Below are 21487 nucleotides of genomic sequence, written 5' to 3'. Positions count from 1 at the left end.
AGTAGAAGGCTAACATTTGTTAAGCACTTCCTGTGAGCTGGGAACTGTACTAAGCATTTTTAAAAAGAACTCATTCAGAACTCATTCAACTAACCTGTGAGTCTAGGTACTGTCATTTCCTCCATCTTGTGATGTGGAAGCTGAAGAATTAAAAATGAACTAACTTGCCTGAGGGTTCACAGCTTATAAGAGAGGTGGACCCTAGGAAGGCTTTAAATGTAGGAGAGGCAGGTACGTAAAGTGATGACTTAGAGCAAAATGCTAAATAAAAAGCCCTCTAGAGATTTCCCTGCCTTCCGGTGGTCCAGTGGTCGGGACTGCACTTCTACTGCAGGGGGCACGGGTTCCATCCCTGGTTGGGGAACTAGGATCCTGCATATCGCACTGCAAAGCCAAATAAAATAAAACTAAAGGAAAAACTCTGTATAGATGAGCTGCCTAAATTTTTCTCAGTTATACGATGTAATTTTAATTCATATAGTGATGATGACTGTGTTTATGAATATTTAACCTCAGGAGTATAACAATATAGTATATATTATAAAATTTTCATTGAAAATGTATTTCCTGGAAACTGTCTTTTTGCTAGCCTAATTTCTTGATCATTTTCATTTACTTCACAGTTAAACCGTTTTCAGCTTTTTCCATTTTCAACTGTATATTACATGAATTATTTATTTTCATTGGGACTAATTATTTTCCATCTAAATTTTAATGAAAAGATTTGACTCAGTGATCATTTTTTGGTCCATATTATATTTTACTGATTACAATGCCTACCCCTGAGTTTTATTTTGATGACTTTATTCATTATTAATTGGATAAAAAGATTTAGTGAGACTTTTCCATGAGAAATTTGAGGTTTTCTTTATTGTATAGTGTGGGTCCATTGTAATTGTCCTCTAACATTTTTTTAACCCACCCTGTAAAAAACTTTTATACACGTTACACATGTATAAAACAATTTACATATTACACATGTTAACATTTAATACTTTGTATAAGTTTAACCTTTTTTAAAGATGTGGTTGGTATCCAGCATGTTCTACATATTGATATTTTAAAATAAAATTCTTAAAAATAATCACTTTTCAGATATGCCCAATAGAATCAAATATATCCAAAGAAATAATGATTTGGCTGTTATCAACATCCATTTTAAAATGTATAAATAATCTTTTTTCAAGTGGACATTTTATGTAATTCCTCTTTCTTACTCAACAAATATTTCCATTTATTGTGAGCTTTGAAAAATAATTACAAAACATAAAAAGTTAAAATGCTATGGGAAATTCATCTCAATGAGATGGTTAGTATATCTACATAGGAATATTATTTATTGCTAAAACAATACAGGGATCAATATTAAAGCTACCCCTAACTTTTTAAAAATTGAAATATAGTTGATTTATAATATTGTGGTAGTTTCAGATATACAGCAAAGTGATTCAGATGTATATTGTTTTTCAGACTCTTTTCCATTATAGGTTATTACAAGATATTGAGTATAGTTCCCTGTGCTATATAGTAGGTCCTTGCTGATTATCTATTTTATATATAGCAGTGTACAAGTGTTCATCCTAAACTCCTAATTTATCCCTTCCTGCCCTTTCCCCTTTGGTTTGTTTTCTATGTCTGAGTCTATTTCTGTTTGAAAATGAGTTCATTTTTATCATTTTTTTAAATTAAATTCCACATACTATATCATCTGATATTTGTTTTTCTCTGGTTTACTTCACTTAGTATGATAATCCCTTGTTGCTGTAAGTGGCATGATTTCATTCTTTTTTGTGGCTGAGTAATATTTCATTGTGTATTTATGCCACATCTTCTTTATCCAGTCATCTGTTGATGGACATTTAGGTTGCTTCCATGTCTTGGCTATTATAAATGGTGCTGTAGAGATACTGGGATGCATGTATCTTTTTGAGTTATAGTTTTCTTCAGATATATGCCCAGGAGAAGAATCGCTAGATCATATGTTAACTGTTTGTAGCTTTTACACCGCCATACTGCTTTCCATAATGGCTATAGCAATTTATATTACCACCAACAGTTGAGGAAGATCCCTTTTTCTCTGTACCCTCTGCACCATGTATTATTTATAGACTTTTTGATGGTAGGCATTCTGACCAGTGTGAATGATAACTCTTATAGTTTTTAACTTTCTTTTTTTGTAGTTCTGTTGAAAAATGCTGTTCACAATTTTAAACTATAAGTAAATATAAGGATATTGACATTGTATTCCAGCAACATTTATATAGCTTTTTGTGCCACTTCTAGGTTGTATGCTAAAAATCATCTAGTGGATCTATCATCAAAAATTATCTTCCAGCTATCAACCCAATTAGATCCAACTTCAGCTCTTTGAAAGTAAAGAATTAGGAAATCATTTAACTTAAAGATTTTTCAAATCCAGTCATTGAGGGCATACACTTTCTAATGAATTGTCCCTTATTTGAGGCTCCTACCCTCAACAGATTTTGTACCCCAGATGATACATCATAGAGAGTCCCCTTCCCATTTTGTAATTGGAGAATGGCAATGGGAAAAGAGAGATGGGAAAGACAACATGTATTTCTCTCACATATTCATCCTCAGGCAGATAGATTTTAAGAAGGTAAGGATCTGAAAACTTACTTTTAACTTGTGCATATGTACATAACTGACCTCTTGGAAAATCATTCATTGCCCAATTAGAAGAGAATAGTCCATTGTGTTGCTATTTCCTTTTTTCCATACACTTCTAATTAGTTACTTCTTATATCTTATTCTCTCTATGCCTTTGGTGAAGAACTGGTATCACCAGGACATGCAGTGAGAACTGGAAGAAGGCAGTTCCAAACATTTGGCCGTTTTTGCTGCTTCCTACTTCCTCATCTCATGTTCCATGACCTCGACTGCCAGTCAGAGATGATCTTCCACAACATGGTCAATTTAGAACCCGAGCTTCTTCTACTCTGTGGTTCTGGTTTTCTTCTGGGCCTTAGAATCCTCTTTATTCATCTGGCAAAAGGGAAAAGACCGTGTATGAATGCAGACCTAAAACAACTCTTGTACTCTTCCATTCTGAATATATTTGCTACATCCAGAATCACTGGTAATTTGTACAGAATTGTAAAAGTAATGGGGGTTACAGTTTCCCATTGCACTAACAGCCCTTTAATTAAATTGTTCAAGCTGCAAGTGTCGGTTGGATGTGATGACCCGATGAACACTGAACAGGGCATGTCTAGCCAGCCCTTTGCATCATTCTCATCAATTCTTAACAGAAAATACAGCTTGAAGCAAAATTTAGTTTTTTCATATCCAAATACTTCTTCTGATATATGCAGTCAGACGATTTGAGATCACCAAAGCTATCACGAAACAAGTACGTTTTAGGTCACACAATATTAACTGTCTTTAAAGGAAAAAAAGATGAAACTGATTTGACAGCCATACCCATGTTTCTGACAAATATGCATGTCTGATACACATGAGTGCACAGCAACCCTATTTTTCTTCAACACAGTCATCAAATAATATGTGTTAAGCACACATTTGGGTGAAGTGGTTTACAAGGGGTCTCTATTACATTTGTTTTAGATTGCGTCCTGTGTGCTTCAGTTGGTAAGTGAGTGGGGCAGACCTCAGGGTATAAACCCAGTGTGATCTCTCTCTCCCTTCACTGTTTTTGGATATTAAGCCCTTAGTTCAAAGCAGGTCAGTGGTCACTTAAGAAAATCACAAGAGTTTCATAAAATTTGTGATCAAGATGCTTTAATTTTCCCTTTTATGACCTATGTGTGTGGTGCTAAGTTGTGTCTGACTCTTTGCGACCCCAAGGACTAACCCACCAGGCTCCTCTGTCCGTATGATGTAATAAAAATTCTTTATTCATCTTTTCAGAAAATGAAACTGAATAGTTTAGCATTTGTTGATTGGTTTCATAGTATATTAAGAAATTTGGACAGCCCAGGAAGCACAAATCAGATAATATGGAAAGGTTAACATAAGAAAGAAAGCAAAACCACAAACCTCAAGTCTAGATGAAAGTACTTCTATGGTTTAGAAAAATATCTTGGACTAAATGAAAAAGTAACTTAAAGCGTTATTATAGAAGAGCCTGAAATTTACAGAACACTATGTAACTAGACAGAAGCAGAAGATATTAAGAAGAGGTGGCAAGAATACACAGAACTGTACAAAAAAGATCTTCACGACCCAGATAATCACGATGGTGTGATCACTGACCTAGAGCCAGACATCCTGGAATGTGAAGTCAAGTGGGCCTTAGAAAGCATCACTACGAACAAAGCTAGTGGAGGTGATGGAATTCCAGTTGAGCTATTTCAAATCATGGAAGATGATGCTCTGAAAGTGCTGCACTCAATATGCCAGCAAATTTGGAAAACTCAGCAGTGGCCATAGGACTGGAAAACGTCAGTTTTCATTCCAATCCCAAAGAAAGGCAATGCCAAAGAATGCTCAAACTACTGCACAATTGCACTCATCTCACATGCTAGTAAAGTAACGCTCAAAATTCTCCAGGCTAGGCTTCAGCAATACGTGAACCATGAACTTCCAGATGTTCAAGCTGGTTTTAGAAAAGGCAGAGAAACCAGAGATCAAATTGCCAACATCCGCTGGATCATGGAAAAAGCAAGAGAGTTCCAGAAAAACATCTCTTTCTGCTTTATTGACTATGCCAAAGCCTTTGACTGTGTGGATCACAATAAACTGTGGAAAATTCTGAAAGAGATGGGAATACCAGACCACCTGACCTGCCTCTTGAGAAACCTATATGCAGGTCAGGAAGCACCAGTTAGAACTGGACATGGAACAACAGACTGGTTCCAAATAGGAAAAGGAATATGTCAAGGCTGTATATTGTCACCCTGCTTATTTAACTTCTATGCAGAGTACATCATGAGAAATGCTGGACTGAAAGAAACACAAGCTGGAATCAAGATTACTGGGAAAAATATCAATAACCTCAGATATGCAGATGACACCACCCTTATGGCAGAAAGTGAAGAGAAACTAAAAAGCTTCTTGATGAAGGTGAAAGTGGAGAGTGAAAAAGTTGGCTTAAAGCTCAACATTCAGAAAACAAAGATCATGGCATCCGGTCCCATCACTTCATGGCAAATAGATGGGGAAACAGTGGAAACAGTGTCAGACTTTATTTTTTGGGGCTCCAAAATCACTGCAGATGGTGACTGCAGCCACGAAATTAAAAGATGCTTACTCCTTGGAAGGAAAGTTATGACCAACCTAGATAGCATATTGAAAAGCAGAGACATTACTTTACCAACAAAGGTCTGTCTAGTCAAGGCTATGGTTTTTCCTGTGGTCATGTATGGATGTGAGAGTTGGACTGTGAAGAAGTCTGATCACCGAAGAATTGATGCTTTTGAACTGTGGTGTTGGAGAAGACTCTTGAGAGTCCCTTGGACTGCAAGGAAATCCAACAAGTCCATTCTAAAGGAGATCAGCCTTGGGATTTCTTTGGAAGGAATGATGCTAAAGCTGAAACTCCAGTACTTTGGCCACCTCACGCGAAGAGTTGACGCATTGGAAAAGACCCTGATGCTGGGAGGGATGGGGGCAGGAGGAGAAGGGGATGACAGAGGATGAGATGGCTGGATGGCATCACTGACTCAATGGACCTGAGTTTGAGTGAACTCCAGGAGATGGTAATGGACAGGGAGGCCTGGCGTGCTGCTATTCATGGGGTTGCAAAGAGTCGGACACAACTGAGCGACTGAACTGAACTGATGTAACTAGTGGAGGTATAAATAAAATACAGGCAATTTTATAGTATCAAGTCATATTTCAGACCTAAGCTTGATGCCCAGAATTTTATAGAAACATACCATAAACTCAGTATTTAATCAACTATAAATGATATTCTTTTGCCCTTTTGAAGCATATACAAATTGATTAAACTCATCGCATGCCCAAAGTAGCATCCTTACTAGCCTCTCTGCCTCCAGTGTCACAGCTTTCTACTTTGGCCTCCATGAGCCCCCTGAGTGTGAGTCAGTAAAGTCTCTCTAGTTACCCTCATGCTCTGTTTCAGGGCTTTCTCTTGGCATCTGAGCAGAGGAGAGGAAAGGGGACGGGCATAGTCCCAGGCGATCACGGCAATCAGTGAAGTTATATGAATGCTAGTGGTTTATCTCAACAGTTCATCGTTTCTTTAAATATTTTGTTTTCCATCCTATTTGCAGTAATTTCACTACCAAAAAAAAATGTCTAATTGCCTAACAGAAATGAAACCGATGTTTAACAGGGGTGTCAAATGATATTCTATGACACACCTCAGTATATATTTTCTTAAATGAGAGGCATTAAGTCTATCTACTGAAATGCCTTAGCCTAAAAGACCTTCCATAGCCCCTCTAGAATGAAGGAATCCTTTTTTATGGAGACAGACCTTTCAGGATTTGGTATAGCCCAGTCTACCCTAGTGACTCAATGATAAAGAATCTGCCTGCCAGTGCAGGAGATGCAGATTCCATCCCTGGGTCGGGAAGATCCTCTGGAGGAGGAAATGGCAATCCTCTCCAGTATTCTTGTCTGGGAAATCCCATGGAACGAGGAGCCCAGTGGGCTACAGTCCACAGGATTACAAAGAGTCAGACTTGACTTAATGACTGAGCACAGCACAGCACATAACCCAATCTAGATTTCCTTGTGAGTGCAAATTAACCTACTAGAAAATATAAAACAGTTATTCTATTTAGATCACTTTGTTTAGATCTTGATTAAATCTCAAGTCAGGAGACACTTCTTGCAGGCTCCAACATTAGGATAATAAACATGAGAAGTCTGAAGGTAAAACTGGAAAGCTCTTTCCAATTCAGCAAAGGAGTCAAAGATGCACATACTTTGTAAGATCTCTTTGTAACCCTCCCCATATGCATTATCTGTCCGTTTCTCTTGGTGATTTAGTCAGTAAACAAATGTATATGGAGCACATATGTGCAAGGCATTGCTTTAGGCTCTGTGTATTATTGAGCAGTAATAAGATGACTGAGGATCTTGTTGTCATGGAACTTTCACATCACAGGGAGGGGACCGACGAAAAGCGAACAAATAAATAAATAAGTTCCATGCACAGAACTGACATAAAATGATGTCATAGAAGAGATACTGGAGGTTAGTACACGATAACTCTTAAGCTGGATACCAGGAAAGGCAGTTCACAGGAAAGGATACTTAAAAGAGAAGTTTTAATTAATTTAGGAGAGTTTCGTGCCATAATCAATCTGAAAGGAAACGCGAAAGTAGGAGGTGACATGCTTTAAAAAAAGAAAAGGACTGTTGGCTCTCTTGAGTTTTCTGGAAGGAAATTATGAATGCCTCAGAGCACTGTCTTTTATCAGCCCCTTTTAAGGATTTCAAAAGCTTAACTATAACGTCAGTGACTGTAAAGGAAAATTTTCTTTTCCTTGGCTTCTCTGAATGGGGGCTGTACCGCTTATTCAGATGATGCTGTCCTTGTTCAAAACAGCTTGGAACTTCGGATCTATCTTCTGGAATTTGCCTCCTGAGCTGTTTATGGTTGTTGATGTTAATTTAGTTGCTCAGTCATATCCGACTCTTTGTGACCCCGTGGACTGTAGCCTGCCAGTCTCCTCTGTCCACGGAATTTTCCAGGGAAGAATACTAGAGTGGGTGCCATTTCCTTCTCCAGGGGATCTTCCCAACCCAGGGATCAAACCCATGACTGCTACATTGGTAGGCACATTCTTTTCCACTGAGCCTCCATGGAAGCCTAAGCTGTTTATTACTTGCTAGCAAAATAATTTAATTTTATTCTGTCTCCTTTTACTCTTCACCTCCAGGCTTTATTGAGTTCCTCTGATTATCTCAGTTTCCTTTTTCTTTCTCCCAAGGGTCCCTGAGGGCCCCTGAGGACTGTTGTGGTCCCAGCCTGGAGGAGAACTGATTGAGTTCCTATATCAGTTTGTAACCAGTCAAGAGAAAGAAGCCACATAGCAATTTGAAGAGGGAAAGTGTTATAATTTATAAACACTATAACATAGAAATAATTATAATATAAATTCTGGTAGAATTTTGGAGAAACAAGTTAGTAAGAAATAAAAAGAACTCTAAAGAACATAGGAACAGAATACATGAGGAGCAGCCACTGTATTTTGAGCTGACATTGAACCCAAGCAGGGGCCCCTGACTTAGGTAGGGAGGGCATGGCTTATAGCGCCCTTCATGGTACCAAGTCACTCTGGTGCCCTGCTGGGGGAGCTTGGTGCTCTGTCTTTTGGAACTTTCCAGAAAACCACCCTCTAGGGATTCGTGAAGCTCCTTATAGGAGGGTTCTCATCAGAGCACGTTGCTATAAAAGTACCTGGGGCACTGAAGTACTGGAAAAAACTTCTAGTCACTGGGTGCTATTGGCCATCACACACTGCAGGAGCCAGGCCCTGGAGAAGCCCACGCTCTGCAGAGACCTGCTAGGTACACATACAGAATGGGGAAGAAAAACCCCTTGCCTCAGCATCATCTCTTCAGAGTCCTTGCCTGATGGACCTCAACATACTCCTGGCTACCAAAGGAAAAATTAAGGGCACAGATTCATTTTCACATGATAAGCAATTAAGGGTGACTCCAGAGCCGAGGGCCAGTCATTGACTAACTGGCACAGTTGGTAAGGCAGTTTTACATGAAGCACTTAGACTCAACCCAACTTCTATGTGTGTGAGCCATAGATATCAATAAAAGGTATTTTATTGAATACCTGCTAAAGATATTCAATAAAATAAACTTATAATATGATTAATGGAAAATAATACTAGGTTCAATATCCATTAAATCATGGTCCTCAAAGAGAAAAATAAAAATATTAATGTGTGTATGCATATACACACACTAATATATATAAAGTCTAATATAATATATGTAGACATAAAATCACCCATCCTCCTGGCATACCACTTTTAGTATAAAGGTGCCATCATAGCTCTCATGGAAAGATCTCTTCTTGTTTCTGAGATTATACTCATTTTGTTGTTATTCAGTCACTAAGTTGTATCTGACTCTTTGTGACCCCATGAACTGCAGCATGCCAGACTTTCCTGTCCTTCTCTATCTCTGTTAACTCCAAAAATGTGTTTATTGCAGATTTGACTGCAGCAGAATAATCAAATGTGAATTTATCTGTATCATGAAACAAGAAGTCCACATATGGATAGTTGCTGAGAATGTTTCAGCAACTTAGTATTATGGTCAGCCTCGCTGGGATTCCCTTGGCCTTCCTCTAATGGCTACACAATTGCTTCTATAGTTTCTGCCATTACATCTCCATTCAAGTAAGGAGGAGATAGAAGTATGCCAGCTACATATGACACCTTTTATCAGCTTTTCTGGAATATCCCCAAATGACTGGTTTCATTCTCATTAGCCAGTTCTGGGTCACATGTCCTTACTTACAGTTGCAAGGGAATTTGGACAAAGCAAGGATGACTTTATCATCACTATCTTAGATCAAAGGTCAGACAAATTCTGGCCTCAGGAACAAATTCAGGCCATTGTTGCAAATAAAGTTTTGTTGGAACAGAGTCATGCCCACCTAGTTACACATTGTCTGGGACTGCTTTCCTACCACAATGGCAAAGTTGAATAGTTGTGAGAAGGACAGGTGACCTGCAAGTCCTAAAAATTTTTACTATTTCACCTTTTACCAGAAATGTTCATTGACCTCAGGCTTAGACCAATCATGAACCCTTGCTTGGGGTTGACCACTTTGAGGACTAAATGGTTTTCCATTAAGGAGGAAAAATGGCATTGGAAAAGTACCAACCATATATATACAGCCACCTGGTCTAACCGATCGTATATAAGACCACCAAGGCATAACACATTTTCTGTTTTGTCACAGGGTCACCTTGAACTTACAACTTTTCTGTTCCTTTGTTCCTTCATTTCTACATGAGCCAGGTACAAAAAATTTAGAGAGGTAGAAATTTTGTAAATATACAGAATCAGATGATTGACAGTATTGTGATACATCATGAATTCAGGAAGATAAGCCCTAATTTACTGACTTTTATACAGCACTAAGGTATTGTCAGACTAAATCTGAGACACATATTCCACTGACTGACCCTTCCCTTCAAACTGTGTATTTTAGGTCCTTGCGTACACTGAGGGACTTCATGGAAAATGGATGTTCAGCGAGATACGAGCTGTATTTTCAAGACGTTATCTTCTACAAAATACTGCTTTGGAAGTGTTTATGGCAAACCGAAGTAAGTCTCCTTAAATATTTAAAAAAAAATGTGCTGCTCATATTTGAATGTTAATGATTGACATGATGTGACACTGACTTGATTTTTTGCATTGTATTTCTTTCTTTGATATGCTGCTGCTAATGCAAAAATAAAAATTAAAAAAGAATGTATTTGTTTGAAAATGTTAATCCTAGGATAAACTTATAAGGAAATCTAATTTCCATGAAGATTCATTACCTTTACAAATAAATCATGAAAGACACTTGAAAAATGATTTCTGAAATTGATGGTTAGCTCTCCTGTGGTTTTCTAAATCATGTTTTTTCTTCTTGCCACAGCTTCAGTTATGTTTAATTTCCCTGATCAAGCAACAGTAAAAAAAGTCGTCTATAGCTTGCCTCGGGTTGGAGTAGGGACCAGCTATGGTTTGCCACAAGCCAGGTAATTATATCATATTACACATTATCTATGGTTTGCTAACATATTTCCATCTAAATACAACAAAAATCTGAAAGGAGTTATGCCATTGTAATTATTTTGAAAACCTAGGAATTGTCTTCCTCTGCAGGTCATTTGTAGGGAAAGAGGTTATGAAAACAGCTATTTTAAGAATGACAGAATAGGGCATAATTTTATTTAACATAATTTTATTTAAATGACAAAGTAAGAAAGTTGATTGCATCTTATAGTAAGCATGTTAAGACATTTTTGCTGAAGATCTTATGAAAGACATACCAAAAGCCTCATGATGTTTCTGATTAACTGTTATGTAATAACATATAGTTTTTTATAAAAGTTGTGTAAAAAGACTTCTTCATTACAGTAATAAAACTCTTAGGGTTTATTGAGATTAAGAGTCATTCATTATGGTGTAGTTATAATCATTTCCTGAATCTTTCATCTTTGTATTTTAAATGCATTATTTTGAAATCTTACTTCGTCAAAGATACTGCTCTGTGTAGAAAACATGGTCAGTAATTATGTGTGTCACTAATATCAATTAGTTGGTTTTGGCTGCGAGTAACTGAATAACTGACTAAATGTGGTTTAACCAATAGGGTTTTGGTTGTGGGAGGTTTGTTTTATTAAAGAGGTGGAATTAAAAAGAAGTTTCCAGGGGATCCCCTGGTGGCTCAGTGGTAAAGAATCCACCTGCCAGTGTAGAAGGCACAAATTTGATCCCTGATCCAGGAAGACCCCACACGCCATGGAGCAACTAAGCCCGTGCACGACGACTACTGCGCCTGTGCTCTAAAGCCTGTGAGCCGTAATGCTGAGCCTGTGCTGCAGCTCCTGAAGTCTGCGTGCCTAGAGCCTGTGCTCTGCAACAGGAGAAGGCACCACAGTGAGAGGCCCACAAACCACACCTGGAGAGTAGTCCCCACACACAACGAGAGAAAAGCAACAGGGAAGACCCGGTACAGCCAAAAATAAATATATGTATAAATAAAAATATAAAACATAAAAAAAGGAGTTGCCAGTATTGGCTCAGAGGTTCAGTAATGTCAGGACTCTAAGTTGGCCTCATGTTCACAAAATACCCACTACTGCTCCGAATACCACATCTTCATACAACTGCATTCAAGTACGAGAAGGACACAAAGGACTTCTTGAAATTCTGTGTTTTAGAATGGAATATATTTAGAAGTCCCTTTGTCCAGAATGGAGTCACCTTCCTGCCCCTCAAACAATCACTGAACACTGAATGTGAAACCAAATCATCCCCTACAAGTCAAGGAAAAATATACCTCTGAACTCCCTGCCACTTCCTATCTGAAAAAAATACACTTTGTGTTGTTAAGGAAGAAAGAGAATAATCGGCTTTGGGCAGACAAGCAACAGTGTCTTCCGTGTAGATCATTAAGTGCCTGGGAGTTATTCCAGAGCACTGCATGCATGGAAAGGAAAACCAGTCTTTGTCTACCTTCCCCTTAAATAGGCTACAGACATTTAAAAGACAGGAACTGTGTCTTATTTATCTTTTAATCTACAATACCTAGCACACTGCCTAATTGCAAAGGCGCTTTTAAGTGCTACTCAACTAGAGTTACCCTACATTACAAAGTCTCTATTCCCATGTTAAGCTTATAGTGTAAAACCAATTCGCAGACATGTATGCACATGCTCAGGATATTTGCTGTTTTGAACAACAAAATTCACTTAAGACATTAGTAGACAATGAAGTACTTATATAAAATACAGGTCAAAAGAAAAATGCATTTAATCTAGCAAAAAAAAATGACGTTAGTTTTGCAAGGTTTATTCGTACTGAATCTAAGCTCTTAGTAATCACTACTTCCTTTCGCAAGTACCTACAAATTGTTTAATCATCAAGTCAAGGATTTTTCCAGGAATTGACATTAAGAACTCACAAATAGGCCTAACTTTTTCCTTTTAAAGAATAATCATCTGCCTCCTGGCATATTTCTCAATGACCATGATTCTTCAAAGATTACCAGTAGAGTTTTCTGATTTCTTTTGGTATTCTTCTACTTTTCAGGACCTGAAATCATTTAAAACAACCAGAAACTCTTTTACTATATTCCTTATTTCTTATGAGTATAATTTTCCTTTCAACCACATTTAGTCTCAGATTTTTGGAATGCTTTTCCTCTTGATGGAAAAACTGGAAACAAAACATATGTTTAGTAACTGGAGATTCTATCTGAAGACACTTTTTTGTTGCCCCTTTTGTGTTCCCCCCAAAGACTCAACTCATTAAGTTTCCCAATAAAATACTCATAAGTTCAGTTTTGTTTATTTCCTGTGATATTTAGCCTTGGAGGTAGCAGATGGAGGTTGGCAGAACATTGAATCAAGGCTCAGATCTGCCACTTACTGGCTGGGTAACAATGATAGGGTCTGATATGATTGTAGGAACTCAGTACCTATATGTTGAAAGAATGAATAACATGAAGCAAGAAGACTGAAGTTCTCATCTGCTATAAAATGGGCACAGTATTTTATGAAAGATATTTCAACAAATGTCCTGAGACCATAAAATGAATGCACTTTGTGGACTGTGAACACACATATACACTATACACATGCATGTGGACATGCACACATAGATATAGATGGTAGGTAGGTAAGGAGGTAGGGAGCTGGGTGAGTAGGTAAACAGATATACATACAGACACCTACAAAGAGTGTATGATATGTAAGATCCTATTACATTTAGAAAATTGTCAAAGGGAAGGGATGATGTCTGACTCCTACAAATAGAAGTCTTCCAGCTGAGAGTATCTTGGTAAAATCACCAAGGGATCCATTCTTTACTTTGTTTCTTTGACATCAGGTTTTGTCAGTTTCGGAGAAGGCAATGGCACCCCACTCCAGTACTATTGCCTGGAAAATCCCATGGATGGAGGGGCCTGGTAGGCTGTGGTCCATGGGGTCGCTAAGAGTCAGACACGACCTGAGCAACTTCACTTTCACTTTTCTCTTTCATGCATTGGAGAAGGAAATGGCAACCCACTCCAGTGTTCTTGCCTGGAGAATCCCAGAGGCGGAGGAGCCTGGTGGGCTGACATCTATGGGGTTGCACAGAGTCAGACACGACTGAAGTGACTTAGCAGTAGCAGTTTGTCAGTTTAAAGCAGAGTTTATGAAACGCTTCAAGGGCTTCCCTGGTGGCTCAGATGGTGAAGTGTCTGACCACAACGCAGGAGACCCAGGTTCAGTCCCTGAGTCAGGAAGATCCCCTGGAGAAGGAAATGGCAACCCACTCCAGTACTCTTGCCTGGAAAATTCCATGGACTGAGGAGCCTGGTAGGCTACAGTCCATGGGGTCGCAAAAGAGTTGGACACGACTGAGCGACTTCACTTTCACTTATCAAACACTAGGGAATATACCCTAAACTAAGCCCCAAGGAGACTGCTTTAGAAGCAAACAGACAAAAATGATCAAACTCAAAGGCAGGTATACTGCCAGAAAATCGACTTCATGTATCACTTATGCCACTTCTTGGGCAAGCCCACCAAAGAGATCACATTGCAAAGATTTAGAACAAAAGGAATATTTCCATAAAGCTAGCAGAAAAGACCATGATTCTGGGAAAGATTGAAGGCAGGAGAAGGGGATGACAGAGGATGAGATGGTTGGATGGCATCACCAACTTGATGGACATGAGTTTGAGCAAGCTCCGGGAGTTGGTGATGGACAGGGAAGCCTGGCGTGCTGCAGTCCATGGTGTCACAAAGAGTTGGATATGACTGAACTGAACTGAGCAGAGCCTAATGAACACCCTTTTAGTTTACATGCATGTCTCATTTGCTGAGCACTTTCTAAGTCCCAGGGACTATACTTTGTGTTCAAATTTATAGGCATTAGTTTTTAGCTTATAAACAGCAGACACTTACTTCTGGCAGTTCTGGAGGATAGAAAGTCCAGGATCACTAGCAGATTTGGTGTCTGCTGATGGCCCAACTCCAGGTTCATAGATGGTCATCCTGTCCATGTGTCCTCATGTGGCAGAGGGGCACTCAGCCCTTAATTCTTAAAACCATGGGGATTCTTAATGGATTTCTTTAATTTTTTTCTTTCTTTCTTTCTTTTTTGCCATACATGTGGCATGAGGGATATTAAGTTCCTCCACCAGTGACCAAATGGTTGCCCCTTGAAGCAGCAACATGGAGCCTTAACCACCAGATGGACAAGGAAGTTCCTTAATGGAGTTCTTATCCCATATTACAGATAGGAAGTTTTTGGTTTAGATAAGTTACTTATCTTGCCCAAGATCATAGCCCACTCTCTTAATTTCTATTTGGTGTCATCTATCAAAGTGGTCCACATTAGTCAAAAGAGCAATACCCTTACCCCATGCATAATGATAGAAAAATACTGACAAAGAATTTGTCCGTTATCTAGACTCCATACTGATTGCCATTGTTTGGTTAATGTATTGCTATTTTCTATTCAGGCGGTCATTATAATCAATAAATGTTGAGTATAGTTAGATTCTTTACTTACTAAGAATATACCTTGTTGCATATATAGAGTTAATGATTTTAAATGGTCACCATTTGTTATAGTACTTAGTATTTTTTTCCAGAAGGCAATTTTATCTACTTCTTATTCCCCAGTTGTAAAAGCATTTTTGTGTAGCCCAAATATGTACCAACTATACTCATTCAAATGTCTAAATGTTTTTAGGATATTTTTAATAGCCCTATTGATTTACTGTTTACCATTTTGCTTCTTCTTATGATTGAATTTATGTATTTATTTTTTGAATTTCATCTGTCTTTATCCATTATTTTTTTGAGGGCTAGAAATCCAATAACTCAAGTGATTTGGTTTAGACCCCACTCTAGTTCAAGTATTGTTAAATGCTAAGGATGTAACAGTATGTATAACATAGTTCCTGCTCTCAGCGAGTTTAAGTAGAAAAGAGAGAGCAGTAAACAGGAAAAACTGGTCCTTCCCATGAACTTGCTAATAGTAATCAGATTTTCTAAATTCATTTCGTATGCCTGTATTTTTCTTCACAACTTCATACTCTAAGAATGACATGATAACCTTCTCCCATGAGTCCCATTATTTATCCTTATCACAATTTGTTAGGTCTTGGTTTTTGAGTGTTTTTGGTGCTCAGGATTATTTCCATATCAGCAGTTTTCTTCTTAAATTTTCTAGGTTTAAAATGTCAACAAATAAATTTACAACTTTATTCTATACTTTGCTTTTAGCAGACTAAGCATACTGCTGGTAATAGTTGTAGTCAGATTAGCAAGAATATGATTACAATAGTAATACAGTGAAAGTTGGACTAAGCACATAATTATAATAGTGGCAAATAAAAATTGGATCAATATAGTTTATTAATTGATAATTCAGAAAATATTTTAGCATGTTGCTATGACAAATCCAGGATCAAGGCTAAAATTTATAACAAAGATAATTGTGTAAGTGAAAGTATCTGGCCTGGAAAATTTTTGAATAGTGGTGCTGGAATGACTTAAAATCTGGAAGCCCTATTAGTAGCCCTGTGAAAATCATATTGCCAGTTAATTGAAAAGTGTACTAAGATATAGTATTTAAGTATGAAATATATATTCCCCTGACCATTGCAATTAGGATTATATAGTTCTTATGGAATCCTTAGGATCTATTATCTCAAGTATATATAACTAGGAAAGCTCCAAAAATGTTAATATGTGACCAGGCTGCTACAAAATATTAAGTTAACATTTTAAGCATTGAGTTAGACATAATTATTTTTTAAATTCTTAAATTTGACACACCGAGTTTATTCCCATTCTTTCTTCCTCCTTCCTTTTCTTCAACCCTTATATCTTGGGTTTCTCTGGTGGCTCAGTGGTAAGAAATCCACCTGCCAGTGCAGGAGACACAGGTTCAGTCCCTGGGTTAGGAAGATCCCCTGGAGAAGGAAATGGAAACACACTCCAGTATTCTTGCCTGGGAAATCCCACGAACAGAACTTGGCTGACTACAGTCCATGGGGTCACAAAAAGTTGGACATGACTTAGCAACTAAAGAGCAAAATATGTCTTAGCTCTTGCCATGGTTATTAAGATCTCATGTGAATGTAAACATGATAATAAAACATGTGAGATAAAAATAGTCTTAGGTCCGCAGCTCCCACCATGGAGCCCTCAGATATCACAATGAAATCTCAGGCCTACTGCAGGGCATTTTACGTTTTTTTAGGGAAATACAGCTGCTGCTGCTGCTGCTGCGACCCTATAGACGGCAGCCCACCAGGCTCCCCCGTCCCTGGGATTCTCCAGGCAAGAACACTGGAGTGGGTTGCCATTTCCTTCTCCAGTGCATGAAAGTGAAAAGTGAAAGTGAAGTCGCTGAGTCTTGTCCGACTCTTAGCGAGCCCATGGACTGCAGCCTACCAGGCTCCTCCGTCCATGGGATTTTCCAGGCAAGAGTGCTGGAGTGGGGTGCCATTGCCTTCTCTAAGGGAAATACAGCAGCATGTATCAAATGCTGCACGAACTCAGCTCAACTTAGTTTTAATCTTCAACATTTGATGGCACTGCATTCTTGTATTCTTTTTGATGACATCTTAGCTTTGTGAAACGAATTTTCAGGGGTTGCTGTGGTTTAAAAACAGAACAGTCACTCCATGAAAATTCATGTGGGACAGGAAATGAAAATGGTAGTGTCAGGTATGATTCCCAGGTTTAAGAAGCTGTACAGTGCCCAACAGGTGTGCACTGCACCCCTTTAGTAAGTAATTGTGGTTATTTAAGAAGGAAATAAAATACTATTTTTCTTTCAATTTTTGAATATTGTATTCTCAGACAGCTACTAAGTTGTTATGGCTCAAGTGTTAAGTTATTTCTAACTACTCAATAAGGAGAACTGTTAGATGTTTCTCTTGGGCTAGGGGAACCAGGAAAAAATTCCTGAGACACTAAAGGTGGCATAAATTCAAAACGTTTGGGAACTTCTTTGTTAAGTGGTGATTGTTTTAGAAACTCAGCCTTATCATGCTTTCACAAAATCAGTCAGCTTTTAGAGAAACACATCCCTTCAAAGGTTCATAATTTACATAAATTCTCCTGACTTACTCTCTTAAGATATTCTTATGTTCCTTCTTCTATTCCTATATTTTCAAAGATATTCCTTTATTTTCAAAGTTCTCAGTTGTTTGCTTTTGACCTTCTAAAGGATTATGTGTCATGTGGTTAGAGGCTGTGCTCATGTGCACACTCTGTGGGGAGACAGGCTTAAAAAGTTCAGTGGGGTCATTATTATATAAGGTTTGAGTCAAATGCTTATAAGCTGCTACCTGACCATCTACCTAGCATCTTAGCATGGGGTAAGTTTGCTGTGTTGTTTAAAAGCTACTTTGACTTATTTTGAGTACAGTTTCGCCTTTTTTGTTCTTGTTGACTTGTAAAATATCCACTTGGAGCAATGTTATACAAATAGGTGCTTTCATATTGATTTATTCTAAATAAATATGTGTATCTTCTCTGTAATAGATTTTTTCAAATATTGCTAATTCTATAACTAAAATGTTTTTTGTAATTTATCTAAGAAGGATACACCATATATCAAATTATATCAAATCCATATATTAGTTATTATTTGAGTTATAAAGGTAATGAGTTTAAAGAAATTGTTATAATTTGCTTAATTGCTAGGAGGATATCACTGGCCACTCCTCGACAGCTTTATAAATCTTCCAACATGACTCAGCGCTGGCAAAGAAGGGAAATTTCAAACTTCGAATATTTGATGTTTCTTAATACTATAGCAGGTAAGACATCTCATTCTTTAATCTCATAATATGTTTATGTTCATCAAAATCCTCGATAATGTGACTTGATGGAATACATTGTTCTCCTTGGGATTCAAATACAGCATCAGAATAAATATTGAAGCACTCACATTAGATTGCTATCAGAAGCTATACCAGCTAGCACTAAGGTTTAGTTGCATTTTATTGTTGAAGGGGCTTTTCCTTACTCTCCTTCAGCCATTTCCTTTGCTGACAGCTTTGTCTGAAGGTTTATTAGAGTCAACAAACCATTGCCAGAGAGTGTCTGGAAATAATAATGGGAAAATGTAATTTCACTACTTTGTCATTCTCATCAGTAGCAGCTAGACAGGAGAATAACAACAGGATTCTGCCTAGTACAGATGTCACCTGGATTGTGGCATGATTGGGTTACAACATGTTTTTTTCCTTAAAAATCTTCAAATGAAAATATAAAATCAGATTGCATTTCTGAATGATGAGTAACTGCCATCAACTTTAACAATACCATTGTAAATTAACAGAGGGTAGTGGTTTTATTTTTCTGCTAAATCAGTGGTCATCAGTGGCTGAGTATGTCTATGAGATTTAAGTACCTGTTTCTTTTTTTCTTAAGTTAGGCTCCAAAGCCCTTATTCATGTTGAATTACAAAGAGTTTGCTTCTGTAAATCAGGTTCTACAAAAACTTTTTTTTTTACAATAAGATAAATTTAAATAACTATGCAGTTGCCTGGAAAATCCCATGGATGGAGGAACCTGGTAGGCTGCAGTCCATGGGCTCACTAAGAGTCGGACAAGACTCTGCGACTTCACTTTCACTTTGCACTTTCATGCATTGGAGAAGGAAATGGCAACCCGCTCCAGTGTTCTTGCCTGGAGAATCCCAGGGACGGGGGAGCCTGGTGGGCTGCCGTCTATTGGGTCGCACAGAGTCGGACACGACTGAAGCGACTTAGCAGCAGCAGCATATGTATATGATTATTCTTTTTGTGTGAATGAATGCTCAGAACTGTGGATTTAGAGCCCTGTTCTCTGAATCACTGCTTAAAAGGATAACTGTGTAGTATAGCTCTTTTATAATCTATTATATGTGTATAATATGAATGCTATAGGCTTATATTAAATACGGATGATATAGATATGTATTAAATAGACAAAATAACTCAATTTGTTGACATAAAGGGATAAATAGTTGTTTAAAATGGTTTTGCATTTTAATCATTTACTACATATTATAGTATTAATGCCTTTGTTAAATAGGATGCTAGGGGTACAACCAAAGAACTGTTTTATTACATATATTAATTCTTATTGTATACTTTATACACACATAACCATTATATAGACATATCTTCATGACATATTTATATATATTCACATAATAGTCTGTACAATGTATATATCTTTTAAAAAACCTATTTACTTACTCAAAAATAAAGGAAATATGTTATACTATTTAATTAATACATATTATATACATATAGAGAGTAGAATGAACTTAAACATCTAAAATGTAAAAAACCTAATTTCATTAGTATATTTAGGTAAACAGCATGATGTAACATAAGTATCATTGCCAAAGTAAAAAAGGATAGAATATCAAATCTGCCAACCTCCTGTCTTAGACCATAGGTGAAATTTCAAGTTTTAACTTTATCTTGGACTTTAAATCTTTTAGTAGCCATGTTTGATATTTCTTTGCATATGTTTTAACAACTGATATGTTTAGTCTTATATCATCTTGTCCTATACTATTGCTTGTAATATTTTCTTGCTTTCCCCGCTGTTTTGTTTTTCTTTGGCCATTTAAATAAATTTCTGCCTACTTTTTTTACAGATTTATAACATAAGCTTTTTGTTACTGCTTCTCCTAGAGAATTGATACTGATATGTTTACATTTTTTAAAAAAACTTTCTGAAATATATTTCTGTTACCTTTGAACTAAAAAATGAATCAACATTTTAAATCAGTCCTATGCAAAATAAGAACTTCCACTCAATGTACTTCTTCATTGCTTATCTTTTTCAATATAATTTACTACCAGAATCCATATTATTATGAAACACTTGTTTTTGCAGTCCATATATTTTTGCATATTAAGATGCGTTTTGACTTTTTATTAAAATCTTCTCATTAATACAGTATATTGTTTTCAGCTACATGGATCTTTGGGGCTTCCCTGGTAGCTCAAAAGAATCCTCCTGCAATGCAGGAAACCCAGGTTTGATCCCTGAGTCAGAAAGATCCCCTAGAGAAGGAAATGGCAATCCACTCCAGTACTCTTGCCAGGAGAATTCCATGGACAGAGGACCCTGTTGGGCTATAGTCCATGGTGTCATAGAGTTGGACACAACTGAGCAACTTTCACTTTTCACATGGATCTTTACCTGATTTTTCAGGATAAAGTTCTCTTTTATTTCCTTCTGCGGTATTCTTCCATATTCCCTGTGTTAGGTTTCTCTATTATCTATCCTTCAAAGATCTGTCAAGACTCATGGTCTATCATATGTCATAGATAAGCGTATGACTTTTCCCCCTAGATTCTGATACCTTTTTGGAGCTTTTGGAATTAAAACTGAAAGACGTGGTGGTATGCCTCACTCCTAGTTCAGTTTCCAGTGGAGCTGGCATTTTTCCTAAAAGGTTTTGCTGTTCTAAAATGGAATTCTCTCTGCCTGTCCTGGATGGAGTGTTATCTAGTTGGCTGTGTTAAAGGACACGTCTAGTCTCTGTCCCTTCTCACTGCCTTTTACTTATGTCAGCTACATTTCCCAAAGTGTGGTCCACAGTTCCCCCTGTCACCACTACCTGCTTCATGCCTGTTGCTTTCTGGCAGTTTCTCTGTCTAACTCTAGAAAAATTGCAGACTTGATAGAGATAACATCATGATCTGGTCTAAAAGCTTCCCTGACCAGTATGAAGTGAAAGTGTTAGTCGCTCAGTGGTCTCCAACTCTTTGTGACCCCGTGGACTCTAGCCCACCAGGCACCTCTGTCTGTGG

The 21487-nt window shown here is 37.6% G+C and overlaps 1 protein-coding gene across 5 annotated transcripts in view; it reads left to right on the top strand.

Moving 5' to 3' along the window:
- The window catches only part of NBEA (neurobeachin), a 661454-nt gene that overhangs the window by 524349 nt on the left and 115618 nt on the right, over positions 1 to 21487 (top strand). For all 5 annotated transcript variants that reach the window (XM_055542371.1, XM_055542373.1, XM_055542372.1 and 2 more), the window contains exons 41-43: positions 10142 to 10259; positions 10580 to 10682; positions 18369 to 18484. In XM_055542371.1, the coding sequence (XP_055398346.1) occupies positions 10142 to 10259; positions 10580 to 10682; positions 18369 to 18484 (337 nt within the window). The remainder of the gene's footprint in view (positions 1 to 10141; positions 10260 to 10579; positions 10683 to 18368; positions 18485 to 21487) is intronic.

This window comes from Bubalus kerabau, chromosome 12 (assembly GCF_029407905.1).
Source record: "Bubalus kerabau isolate K-KA32 ecotype Philippines breed swamp buffalo chromosome 12, PCC_UOA_SB_1v2, whole genome shotgun sequence".
Taxonomy (NCBI): Eukaryota; Metazoa; Chordata; class Mammalia; order Artiodactyla; family Bovidae; genus Bubalus; species Bubalus kerabau.
This window is presented reverse-complemented; position numbering and strand designations above follow the sequence as displayed.